This window comes from Urocampus carinirostris, chromosome 1 (assembly GCF_059441175.1).
Source record: "Urocampus carinirostris isolate Australia breed hairy pipefish chromosome 1, RoL_Ucar_1.0, whole genome shotgun sequence".
Classification (NCBI taxonomy): Eukaryota; Metazoa; Chordata; class Actinopteri; order Syngnathiformes; family Syngnathidae; genus Urocampus; species Urocampus carinirostris.
Window position 1 is genome coordinate 40,981,476 of NC_142349.1, and position 13,692 is coordinate 40,995,167.

At 39.3% G+C, this 13,692-nt stretch overlaps 1 protein-coding gene across 1 annotated transcript in view; it reads right to left on the reverse strand.

The window, feature by feature from the left end:
* Window positions 1-5,109: 5,109 nt before the first annotated feature.
* The window catches only part of fam20ca (FAM20C golgi associated secretory pathway kinase a), a 38,963-nt gene continuing 30,380 nt past the window's right edge, over window positions 5,110-13,692 (reverse strand). The window contains exons 5-10 of the mRNA XM_088339173.1: window positions 11,491-11,606; window positions 11,081-11,261; window positions 10,891-11,000; window positions 10,467-10,548; window positions 9,571-9,630; window positions 5,110-9,496 (exon numbers count right to left, since the gene is read on the reverse strand). Of these exons, the coding sequence (XP_088195299.1) occupies window positions 9,250-9,496; window positions 9,571-9,630; window positions 10,467-10,548; window positions 10,891-11,000; window positions 11,081-11,261; window positions 11,491-11,606 (796 nt within the window). The 3' untranslated portion in view covers window positions 5,110-9,249. The remainder of the gene's footprint in view (window positions 9,497-9,570; window positions 9,631-10,466; window positions 10,549-10,890; window positions 11,001-11,080; window positions 11,262-11,490; window positions 11,607-13,692) is intronic.

Consider the following 13,692-nt stretch of genomic DNA (forward strand, 5'->3'; position numbering starts at 1 on the left):
AATCCATTCATTACTTCATAAAAATAGCTAATTCTAAACACCGACCCCCTCTGTACTTTATTTTCGTAGTGTAGAGGGTGTGCACATTGTCTTAAATGTTGAAATGCATGGTAGAAAATAAGTGCGGACAGAAGAAGACATTAGAGAGTTTTGAATTGGGGATGGGGAAGTAAACACAAAGGGCTCCGATGGAAGAACTATCAAGTCAAAAACAAAAAATCACAGTCCAAAAATATGGCTGGTAAAATCTTACTCACTCGGCTTGGTCATATATATTTAGATTGCATTGTACAACTCATATTAAAAAAATAGAAATACATTTAACCGTTACTATCGATCACACGCCCCTCCAAGATATTTACCACTGCTCAAAGATAAACCAAAGATAAATTGATTGTATTATGTGTTTGAGATATTGAGTTTTTTGAGATAGCTTACGCGCCTAAAAAAGACATCTATTTTCTAAACAGCCCTGGAGCTCATAGTATGTGCAATATCTGATGAGTTTAAACTTAAATGACTTGTGCAAATATTTATAAGAGGTGTGCATGTTATCACCACCAGAGTTCAATATAATAGACAGTTATGGAAGACCGTTTTATTCTAGCTGTTAGCACCAAAGTTCAAAATGATTTCTTAGAAATGCTTTTAAAAAGTGGGGGAATTGGTTGACTTGAACCGGGCGGGCAGAAGAGAGGGAGGGGATATGGACAAAACATTTAGCCTGCTCTTATTCAAATTGTTTCTGGTTTAACGTATCAAAGAAGACCGCATGACATTTTATAATATTGAATATAATATAAATAATACTGATGCGAGCGCACCGAATGTCCCATGCAAACCTGCTTTTTTCCCGTGTCATAAGCGCACACACGTGGCAGCCAAGCGGATGCACTTTAGAGTAAGCGGCCGATTGATTCGGCGTTTAATATCCTCCGAGGCGCTTTTGGAGGAGGAGCTGCATCTGACCTTGAAGCCAAGCGTCAGAGGTCGTGTCTCACTCGCATGCATCACCTGAAACCCGCCAGTCCCCTCCTCGTAATAAACGAGCGCTTTACATCTGCCTTCTAATTATAGACAGAATGCGGCGCTTCCTAATTTTAGCTGCGGCTGCGAGATAGCGTACCCTGAATAATTCATGAATTGAGACGCGGAGGGCGCCTGCTCTTGTCGGTATGCTTATTGCTACCGTGTTGCATGGCGCCCTCGCGAAAGATGAGCAAGAATGAAATAAAGAAACGAGTAATACATTTTGAGAAATCAGCTAAAGTTACAATTCTAATCGAGCAAAAATGCGTAAAGATGCAAGACGTGACTACGTGGCGCTTGAACTATTTGCCTGAGCCTTTCCCTCAACGGGACAGATTTCTTTTCATCAGCGAGGATATGAAAGCGCCAGCGGCTCTCACATCACTGGAGGCAGACCTGGGGTGCAAGCGGTGGAGCTGCGAGGAACAAGGGCGTTTGAACGCTCTTCTTATCTCAACGAGCCGTCGGGAACGTGCAGTGTTGGGATCGTTACTTTATTAACGTAATTAGATATTGTAACTTATTATTTTTTCCAAAAGAGTTGGTAACTGAATTACTATATGGTAAAAGTCTCTAGTTACGAGACAAAGTAAGTATTTCTGTTACTAAAAAAAAGTAGTTGTGTGTCAAAGAAATTAAAATGTCTTAGCATTATTTGAGTCGGTCTGATAGAAAATAACAGACAGGTAGTTGTATGATAGAACCTTGTAATATTTATTGACCCCTCACCAGCACCAGAATTATCCTATAGGATCAATTGTACAATTGAAGTGCAACAAAAATAAACAGTAAAAAACACGAAATAACAATCAGCACGTACAGTATACAAACACATAAAACCGTACGTAAACACCCACAAAATCGTATTATATGCTCCGCTCTTGACCATCAGTAACAGAAACGGCATTGTAACGGCGGGTAAAACAATTGGTTAGATCACACTGTTTCATAAAAAATAACGCTGTTATGTAACACCATTATGTAACACCATTATTTATAACAACGTTATTTCCAACACTGGGACAGCTCTGGATTTGTGAGACGAGCTGATTGACAACCCTGATTGACTTCATAGATAGTCAAAATTCAAAACACTTTTCCTTGCAGTAGCAAATCATGGGATGGAATTTTTCAGCAAATGTGTTCTAAACTGCATCGTTTTCTATCAAGCATTTCGACCCTCTCAACGATCAAACTCATTGGGATAAATTATAACCCATGGGTCGGGAACATATGGTTTGCAAGCCAGATTTCATGAGTACATCTGGTTCGGAGATAAAAAATAAATGAATATAAGGCCCATAGTAAACTTCTTTAGGGCATGTGAAGCTGAAGCAGTATGGAGAGTCAATTGCTCAGTCCAAAATATACAGGGCAAAGTTTCAATTACAGTACAGTGTGACACCAACGGACACCATTTTGGCTGTACATTTTTAAAGAATCCTTTATAGGCAAGCTCATTAAACTCTCGACGTTGACTGTTCACCAAGATATTTTTTTGATGAAAACCCACAGAACAAACTGAAAATACCCCAAAATGCCAGCCAGACACCCAGAGCAATCTAAATGGTTGAGAAGTGGGGTGGGTGGGTCTCTACATGTATACAATGCTTTCCTAAATCAGAGTTTCTCAAATTGTGGGTCAGGACCCAAAAGTAGTTCACCGACCCATTTTCAGTCGGCGACGGGCCTCTGTCTTAGCAAAATAATGCTGAGAAGAAAAAAAATGAAGCTCATTAAACTGGGGATAATTCCCTCTAAATGTGAGTTGACACTCTCTCTTTAACAACACAGAAACAGACAAATACAGTTTTTTACACATATTGAGAATGACCAAACGCAAATACAACTGAGAACATACAACACATGGATTTTCTTATCAAATAATTTTATCAAAGCCACTGAAGTGAAGCGTTTTAAAATTCACAAAAAAAAGGCTGTTATTTTAGCATCAAATGAAATATTATTACTCAGTCATTCTGGTTTTGCTTGTCATTTCGCTTTTTAAAATGTGAAGATATTATACTGTTCAAATTGCACAATCCTTCCATTTAATTAATTTCAGAAGTGGAATTGTTTTTTTCTTGATTTGGGTTGCTGCTTGTAATTTGGGTGCGATGGTGGGTCCTGAAGGCAAACAAGACGAGAACCACTGCCCTCAATACATCGGTTTCCTTCTAAATTGCAGTGTTTTTTACATTTACATACATAACAAAAGAACTCTGCTAGCACCGATTTTTCAAAAGTACTTTTTAGGGCAAACATGATGGTCAAAACGAGTTTCGAAGATCTTAAGTAACTCCAAGATAGATTTTATCAAATCATTACTGTCACACAAAGATATAAAATGTCCTGAATAATTAGCTTTTGTCTGTAGAATTGAATTTTGTCTTAAAACACGTGGTTCACTCTACAAAAAAAAGGAAAATTTTGCTTTTGTGGCTTTTTAAGTCAAAAAGTTCCCCACCCCTGTTCTAGTGATTAAGCTTTGGAGCTATCACGACCGTGTTCAATTCCTGTTGCATCCAATGCTGAACAAATGTGGTAACTGGCATTTGTCGACTGATCAGTCATTGCTCTAAAACGGTAAGATATTACCATAGTACCTTGTGTTACAAACACCTAAACTTTGACAACTTGGTGTAAAAAAAAATATGTATACACAAATGAATATGGAATAGGGGAAAATAAGGTCATTATTATTTTTATTTCTGGGCAATCCATGGCCCGGTATCAAACGGACCGCGACCCAGTGGTTGTCGACCACTGCGGTTATACGGTAGTGTAGGTAAGTGTGTATTAGTAAATTTCAACCCTGTGACATCATCCGATGGTACTTTTTCTCTCGCTTGCAGCTAATTGTCGTTTTTTGTATTCAGTGCAGGTGCGAAGATAGAAATGCGTTGGCGCCCTTCACGTTCACCGAGGGGCTACGCTGCCGGGAGCTGTGACCAGGGACTTGCATCCCGGGGTCAGGGTCCTGGAGAATAGGGGTGGGGGGTAACGGGAGAGGTTCACGTTCTCGAAAGCACACGCACGCTTCGGATCAATCGGACACTACGGAGGGTTGTGTGTCACGAGATGCTGTGTTTCCATAGAGACGGGGACGGTGATGTTACCGGGCAGGAATGGCTCCCTTTGAATGACGTGGATTGTAGAGGAAGATAAGAAATATTTTTACACGAACGTTTTTTTCAATTATTTAATTTAAATTGGAGTTTGATAATGACAAGATGTATGACGTGAAAGGAAATGGAAGTATCTCAAACTGAGAAACTAAAGGCATCAATACAGCGCACGAAACCCCACACAATACAACACGTACTGGATCGACTACATCAAATTGTGTTGTTTACTTGTTAAACCACTTGGGTGCCGAGATGCTTAATTTGTTTGGGGGTTTGGGCATTTGGGTTGGCCGTGGTCCCCAAAAATTTTGTGTGTGTTTTTGCAACTTTTTCCCTTTTTATTTTCTTTGTTTTTGTATGTGTTTGACCTGTTGTCGGTCACCCCTCTCGAGGGATATGACCAGGGTAGATAGATAGCCTCGTAAAACATTCAACGTAGAAAATATTGCCACCTGGTGATTGCTTTCTGTAAGGGAATTTGTTGAAACAATTTCCTGGAGAAACCACGATGCAGTGGCGCTTCCTGCTGGATGATGTTAGGAATACACGTGCAAGCTTCTTCAGCACCACGGACAGCAGAAACAGCAGCAGAAGCTACAAAAAAAGCATCGTGGATTATTTTTTTAAATAATCTTTTGAGAAGCCTTTATGGCAAAAATGTGTGTAACTATATTTCTGAAAGCGACAAATGTATTTTCAAACATAAAATATAATTGGGCATTCTCTTATCACAACATGCATTCGGCATGAAAATGGGTCAGGGGTTAAAAAGGTGATAAGGGTCTGGAAGAAATATGGTCTGGTACACTGTTTCACCTAATTCGACCCACACTGTGTTTTAGTGATCTGCAGGAGACACCACACACCACACTTTGGGATATTACATGAAACCAAGATGAGGGATTAAGTCTGGATACGTTTGTTATTTTGGTTGAAAAGAGCCTCAACTCAGTTGCTTGAAAGCAGGTTTATTTTAGCATGGGCCAGTTACTATGGTCATTTATTCTCTACACCTAGCCCGCCCCAGACCAGTCTAACAACCAGGCTTAGATTATCCCCAGCGGTGCAGCTTGCACTTATACTGTCAATCATGTAAAACAGCCAATCACTGTGCAGCAGCGCTTGTTGGGGCAAGAAGGTCCGTTTTTGTATTCACAATTATATAAAACAAAGGACTAAAAATCTTAGCCCACCCTCTTGTCATGATCACGGCTTTCTGGAATTTGAAAAAAAAAAGATTACATGTTAATGCACCACTCACTGAACAACCATGATGATCTTTGTGGATCACTAATAAATACTGATTTGGGCTAATGGCACAAACTGATGGAATAACTTCAATATTTGTGGGCATGTCTCATTAAACTATAATTTGTTTGTCCGCTTGTTTGGATCCTTTAACCAATAGGGTCGTAGTGTAACCATTTACCTGTGGTGTGTCTTGGGCAAGTACAGCCTGATGCTGCCCATCCTTCTCCAGGCCAACATTTAACCAGTGAAGACAAATGTTTTAGGTGACATTAAAAATCTAAGCGCAATAATAATTAACAAAATAATAATAAAGTCATTTATGTAATTCATACAAACTGGTCTTCAGTTTGGGGTTGGATGTGAATCAATATTTAGTTGTGATGTCATACTGCATTTTTTCTAAATAAAGCACTAAGAACCCCTCAATGTCCTCTACTTGAAGCATCTGAAATAAGGCAAGTAACAAAAAATTGAGGGTTTTTTTGTGTGCGTAAAACGATCAAAGACAAAATCATCTTTCGTGTAAATTATGCTTTGGATTGAGTATTTACAACAGTATTTATAACAGTTCAAAGGTAATGCAATCAAAGGAACACATGGTGACGTATATTTCTACAACATAATCACCGCTGAGGATAGACAATGAACCCCACACATAGAATTTTTAGAGGGTGCTGTTTACTGCATTCCTGATATCAATTCAAAGCTTTTCATAGCTTTCCTGTTATATCCAATTGCAACCAAATACAGTTAGAATCCTGTTTTCAATGCAAAAGACAACCCCCTAAGATTAAACTATTGGCCCAAAAGTAACACGTACACTGTCATATGCAAAACACTTTTCTCCCAAAAATTGTTCCTGACTATTCCCCAACAACGAATATTGGAAAAAAAATGTCAAGAAGGATTTTTATTTTACCTATTGCATCATATCCGTCATTTGCCCCCTCTAATATGGATGGCTTTTTTAACGGTTGGAAGGAAATGGGTATTAGTAACATTGTAGACCTTTATATAGAGGGCTCTTTTGCATCCTTTGAACACCTTTGGGAAAAATATGACCTACCAATTACTCACAGATTCAGGTACTTTCAAATTAGAAACTATGTGAGGGAACATCTGACTGGATACGAGAATGCAACCCCTGATAAGCTGGATGGGTGTTTAAAGCTGTGCGCAGGTGACCACTCAATGACTTTTCTTTGCGACAAATTGTAAGGGGTTTCCCAGCAAAACATGTCTAAGATAAAGGATGAATGGGAGAGTGAATTGGGGCAGTCCATTACTGATAATATATAGGGATCCAGCCTGGAGCTCCTTAAATGCTAGACACCGCCTAATTCAATTTAAGGATTCATTACTCGAAAGTAAGACTACATAGTATCTTTCCTGACATCTCTCCCATATGTGAGAATTGCAAGGCTTTCGAAGCCGACCTGTTGCACAGCTTCCCACTTTGTAATAAACTTACAGTTATTTGGGTTTATATTTTTATTTTTTTTCTCAAGAATATTTGGCAGGCAGATCGAACCTGAACCGCTTATTATAATCTTTGGAAAATCAAAAGTATTTTATGTATTAACAGTGGCGCAGCAACAGCTTCTTTCCTATGGATTCGCCACAGCCCAAAAAAAACCCTCATATTAATGTGTTGGAAAGGAAAAGAGGTGACCACAAGGATAAGGTGGCCGAAGGAATTGACAGACACGCTACGCCTAGAGAAAATTCAGTACACCGTGAAGGACAAAATTGAAAAATTTGAAAGTTTTTGTTTGTTTTCTTTCTCCTTGTATAAACGACATATTGTAGCATATCTTGTTCAGAACTTGTGTTATAAAACCGATCAAAATGTTTGTAACAGAATGATACATTGCATGTTGATTTAGAAAACAGTAACTCGTTAAACAACTCTAAGATATAGACCAGGGGTCAGCAACCTTTTCAGTGTGGAGTGCCACTTTCAAATGTCCTTGTACATCAGTGTGCCACACAAAGATCAATGAGTCGCACAACACTTTTCTAATATCTAACAGAGCTGTAATTTTACACCAGTCCAAATATACAACATTGATATACATTTTAATCGTATAACTCAGTGTTTTTCAACCATTTTTGAACCAAGGTACACTTTTTTCATAAAAAAAAGTTCAGAGACACACCGTCTGTTGAAAATGTTTGAAAATTAAGTTATGTCAAATGTTTCACTGTACTACCTCATAAGCAGATAATTAGTGTATATAAAGAAGAAAATAATACTTAAAATAAAAAAGAATAATGTGCTTCATGTCTTTATTTTTTACAGCGCAATCTTAAACAGCTTTGTTAAACAAATTAAGTTACTAAATGTATTGTGCATACACGCACACACACACACGCTTCTTTAAAATATTCACCATCAGTAAATCGTTTTTTTGTGCTTTGCAATGTGATAGCTTGCTTCAGTGGTGGTATTTTTAGCAGTGACAAAGGTCTTCAGCGTCTGTGTTTGGTTGTCGTACCTGGACACTGCGCGTTTTAATGTCTCCGCCATGTTAGACTCATCCTTGAATTCATAGTCATGTTTCGTCTCGTAATGACATTTAGCACTTGCTGTGAGCGGTACAACGCTTTCGGGGCATAATTCACAATACAGCACGGTCATTTTTTGCACAAAGCCTCATTCGTCTGTCCACGCTGGCTGGAAAGAACGACATGTTTTCGCTCAAGGAGCCATCATGGTTCGTTCATTTATCGCGCGCGTGTGTCTCGTTGGCTGGGTTAAAACGCGGAGCTCTCCTCTGCGAGTCGACACGCGAACACACGCTCACACATGAAGCAGAGGAAGAAAGGCGCTAACCTAAAGCCTCTAAAAAACACGGCGCCCAACTGAATACGTCTACATTTCAGGTAAATGCGCTTAAAAAAAAATAATCATTTTGCCGTGCGCTCACGTGCCACTGCTGGCCAGGAGTCATAGGTTGCCGACCCCTAATATAGACAGACAACTTTGATAATGAACAGAAACCATTTTTGGAGATGTTTGTTTTTACATGACAGAGATGACAAGAAAGAACATAGATATGGAATAAAAAATACTATATACTCTTGACAGTGGACTGTAAATTATGTGAGCAATGTAGAATTCAGAGAGTGAATCATTGAGAGGGTGGGAATTATCAGCTCCTGATCTCAAAGATGCAATTGGTCAGAGAAAAACGTTTATTGACCTGCCATAATGCCTTATTTGCACACAGACACTTTTCTTACCGATGCAGTAAAGCGTTTACAAAGTCCCAGCAGCGCCTGGAGCACATATAAAAATAAAAAGGACATGTACATACACGCTCGCTCAAACGCCCTTTCCGATATGATTACGAATGAGGGAGTGATTATGAGTGCAGCAATTGGCTTCAGAACCCACCAAAAAGCAAAAAAGTTGACCGAAATGGAGAGGAAGTGCCACATAGTGTCAATCAACTTGAGGTAAGGAGCATGGTCAGGCCTTGAGGGATTGAAAAATGTTCCATGCTGTTCCTTGCGGCATCAATAGGCAATTCAAACTCTCTTTTGTCAGTTACCTATGTAATTGTGACAGGACTCCGCCCCATCTGTAGCAAATATCAATGATTTACTGGATCTGCCCCAAAAGTGTACATTTGATTACTTAATGAAGGAATAAAACATGTGCACAAAACGACCCTGGCCAACCAAAATTTTGCAAAGTTTGTTGCTGCACCCACAGGTCCTTGTGCTGACGCGCTCTCACAGATAACATCTCTTGGAATTCACTGAATTCAGGTTAATATGAAAAGCGGGACTCGTCCAACTTGTCCGGCATCCGGCGTCGCCCAGTTCTTGCTCACTACCTGCGAGCTAGCTGCGACTCTTCGTCCATGTCTTTCTCCACTACGTTGCCATAGCCTTCCCTTTCCACACAGTCAGCAAGGACCTTTAGCACCAAGCCCAGCCGGCGGTCCAGGGCCTGTAGGTGGGGCTGGATGAGGACTGGGGACAGGCGGTCTCGGAGGAGGGACTCCTTCATCAGGGTGCTAAGCTGGTAGTCGTCTTTGGCCAGCAGTTGGAGACGCAGGAAGGTGGACTTCTTAACCCTGGCAACAAAAGAGCACATCCTTTTAGTTTCAAGATCTCAAATCCAGCAGAAAAAAGTTTATGGTCTACTGACTTGCAGCACTGACTAAGTGGGACCAAGATGGACATCTCATCGTGGGAGTGTTTCCCGAACCTGAAGACAACAAGACAAAAAAGTCACTCTAGTCACTGCAGGTTAATATAAAAAAGTCAGATAACATTTTAAGAAAGCAACACATAAGCAAAAAAAAAAAAAAAAAGAAGAAGAAGGACATGACAGAACCTTACTTTTCTGTGTTTGGACCAATATTGACAAAACATGAAAAAAGAAGAAAAACTACAAAAAAAACCCAGTTTTTTTTGGATAAACTGAAATAATTGAAATTATTAAAATAAATTAAAATGTTTATTATTTTTTACAGTTAAAAGATGTATCTAAACCCAACTGTACTTATTGCTAAAATGTTTCATCCTAATAGTAAACATGTTTCTCTCAAACATTGGGAGGACGGCAGAGGTCAAAACATCAACAAGGAGTTGCTATCCTTTTCCTGTAATGTCATTGCGTGCCACATTGACTCAGTCTTTGGACTTGTGTTTGATTGAGTCCTGATTGCGTTTTACAGTATAATACTAAAAGTGTTTCCAATTTTTGTGATTTTTTAACTTTGGACACCTGAAATAAAAACGGAGTTGCTGGGAAAAGGTACTGCAAGTAAAAAGGAAAACACAAAACTCCACACAAAATTATGATAATAATGATGATTATGATGATAATAATAATGATACTACCACTACTACTACTACTACTACTATGACTACTACTACTACTACTAATAATAATAACAATAATAATTATAACATTAGTAATAATGACAGTAATACTACTAATAATAAGGACATCTTTAAAATGTATCCAATAGTGGTAGACCATCAACGCTCAGTCCATGCAAAGCAACCCAATTCATCTTGTGAAGGAGACAACATTACCCTCTTCCATTGTCAAGGTGAATAATAAATGTGTCATTTCCAAACTTCTCGAACGTTTCGTAGTGATGTCGATCCATATTACCTGCAAACCCAAACATCGACTCATCAAAAGGGGACACACTTAAATTAATTTTCATGATGTCACAAAGTAATATTCTTTTTGGTTTGAACAATTTTATTGACACTACTAACAGCAAATAAACAATGTGAGGTTTGAACAATTTTTCTCGACAATTTTAACAGCATTTAATCATATTAACAATTTCGTTATATCTGACAATATGACGTTTTAACAATTTTTTTCCGACATTTTTAACAGCAGAATCAACTTCTTTGAAGCAATGTCAATTATTTGACATTCTTCTCGAAACGTTGCTTATGAAATGTTGAAGCCAAGTTAACAAAAGTCTGACATGGCTCGTACCCATCAGGAAGTCAAAGATGGTCATGTCCATAACGTCCAGGAGTCGTGTACCGCGGTCGTATGGAGGCGTTTGCTTCACCTCGTCGCAGTAATCTGGATCCACCTCCCACCTGCTCACATTGTAAACAATGGTGGTCATAAAAAATAAAGAGGAAAAGAATATGAGGAAGCAATAAAGTGTTGTACTGACTCTGCCTTCTTGCGTTTGTGGTAGGAGCGTCTCCAGGGGTTCCTCCATGTCTTGCGTTTGGCCAAGTTGAGGTCAGGCAAGAAGGCAGCCAGGGAGCCCTCTAGCTGATCCGGTTTGCCGCACAGAGCGTGCTCGGTGGAGCAGTAGTACGAGCATTCGCCGTAGAAGCACACGTTGTTGGCTGTAACGAGATCACAAAAATACTGGAATGAAAAAATCTCTCTCTCCTAAGTGACTTCTACACTGTATGCCACCGACACACAATCATTTTTTTTCAACTCTAGAGTGTATTCGACTCTATTTGTGCTACAGCAAACTTTTTCTTATGTTTGTGCTGTTAAACAGCGCCTCACTGTGGTGGGACTTTGCATGGACCATCACGTTTTATTTCAGGCTGCTGCTTTTCCTACCAGGCGAGATGAAGAATGTCCTCCATAATTTTTTATCACGCGTGACGTCTCGGATCTCTCGAGTCATATTGACCAGCCGCCCAGCCACAGGAGGGACTCTCCGGAAGTCCAAGACCCTGTGAACAAAAAAAAAACCAAAGTGAAGTTAGAAGAGGCAAACGTCAAGCAGATTTCTTCTCTAAAGGGACATTGTATTAGTTGACCAATAGATGTCACTGTGCAGTGTAGTGCAACCAAAAACGTGGGCTGAAAAGTGCAAGGAAGAATACAAACTACAGATGATAAAAATGACCAAAACGCACCATCTCTTAACTCATTTTTTGCCCAACCTGTTTGAGGTTTTCTGGTACCTTTGGCAACAAAATATCGGACAATCATGTCAGCTGCCACTAGTTGGGCCCCATGTTAGGTAAAGTGAATTCAAATTTCTGAATGTACTAATATTCAAAATTATGCATGTTCTTATGATAGTTCATGTATTTTTGATTTTTATTTGAATCAATATTGTTTTTTTTTGGCGAATGAAGATTTTTTTTTACCATTAGGAGGTGCTAAATAATCCTCATCACTTCGTAATAAATGTAATGTTTACAATTTTTCTCTATCAAAGTGAAATAATAATTTTTCAATTTTTTAAAAAATATATGTTTTTTATGTTTACAAAAATAGTGCTCATTTAAGCATTTTTAATTTTTTTCTTTTTTTCTTTAATCTCAATAAAACCTTTTCGAGCAATCTTCAGGCATTGGGCAGAGGACACCCTGAACTAGTTGCCAGTCACTCGCAGGGCTCAAAGAGACAGACAATTCACCCGTTTATTCACGCACAGGGACAGTTTTGACCCATCAATCAACTTGGCATGCATGTATTTGGAATGTGAGAGGAAACCGGAGTGAAGGAAACCCACACAGGCACGGGCAAACTCTGCACAGTGAGGCCGGTAGCTGGTATTGAACTCTGCACTGCTGCACCGTGGGGCTGACGCACTAACCAATCATCTGCTCTGCCGCCCCAGCAATTACTACTAAAATTTAAAAAAAAAAAAATATGGATTAAAACAGATATTTTAATACATTCTACCCAAAAATATTTTTTTAAATTAAGGGTCTAATTGTCACTTTAATATTGACTTCTACTCAATTGATGTAACGCAAAAGCAATTTATCTTCACTGTGCGTGTCCTTTCTTGTGTTTTTGTTCAAATAAAAGAACACGCACTCTTGTTTACTTTTCTAAGTGACCCATTTGAGAGTAAGCCTCGTGGGAGCAGACACGCGCACACACACACACACACACACACACACACACACACACACACACACACACACACACACACACACACACACACACACACGCTTAGCACACACATGCTAGCACTCAAACGCACACATGCCAGCTGACGTGCTGATCCGAGTAGAGTTGACGAAACCAAATCTGACAGAGGACGGCATTCAGGAGCCGCAATCTGCACCGTCATGTCGACTTTTTGGGACAAAGGACCACCTGTCTTAACCATTGTGTATCGGCCCTTGTGTGTCCATGAAAGAAACCTCAGGACTTCAAACAGATTGAAATATCAGCTAACATTTGGAGTCATACTAGCTCTGTTTTGACATTCAAGGAGTTTCCAAGTCCCAAAAAAAGCACAAAGTATCAATAATTTATTTTTATAGGCATAGCTGACGCGATACTTTTCTTTATAAATGAAATGATGTGAAAAGCAGGAATTTATCCTATAGCAGGGGTCGGAAAACTATGGCTTGCGAACCATATGTGGATCTTTTAATGAGTAGATAAAATGGAAATTGCGCAAATTTGAACTGTAATGGTACATTTGAAACTGAGACAACATAGGGTTCGGTCCAGTAAATTTAGGGCAGTTTTAACTACATTTTGGAAGAACATGAAACACCTCTTGAGAAAACCAACTGTAAACACCCCCAAACTCCAGGAAAACACCCAGATTGATCGGGTAAGCGGTAGCAATGGGTGTAGCTATACACGCAGTGCTTCCACTCCTTCTTCCCCTTGCCCAACGCCGTCTGCACCAAAGGGTAGTATACTTGTTTGCAGTATTTTGTGACATTTTTACAAAATAACTTTGCTCGCACCTTGTTTTTTTTTTAAATTTAGGACAAAAGTGCCAGGCAAAACGAACCTCATCACTTTTAACTGCGGTAGGGAGACAAATTTTAAGTGGTA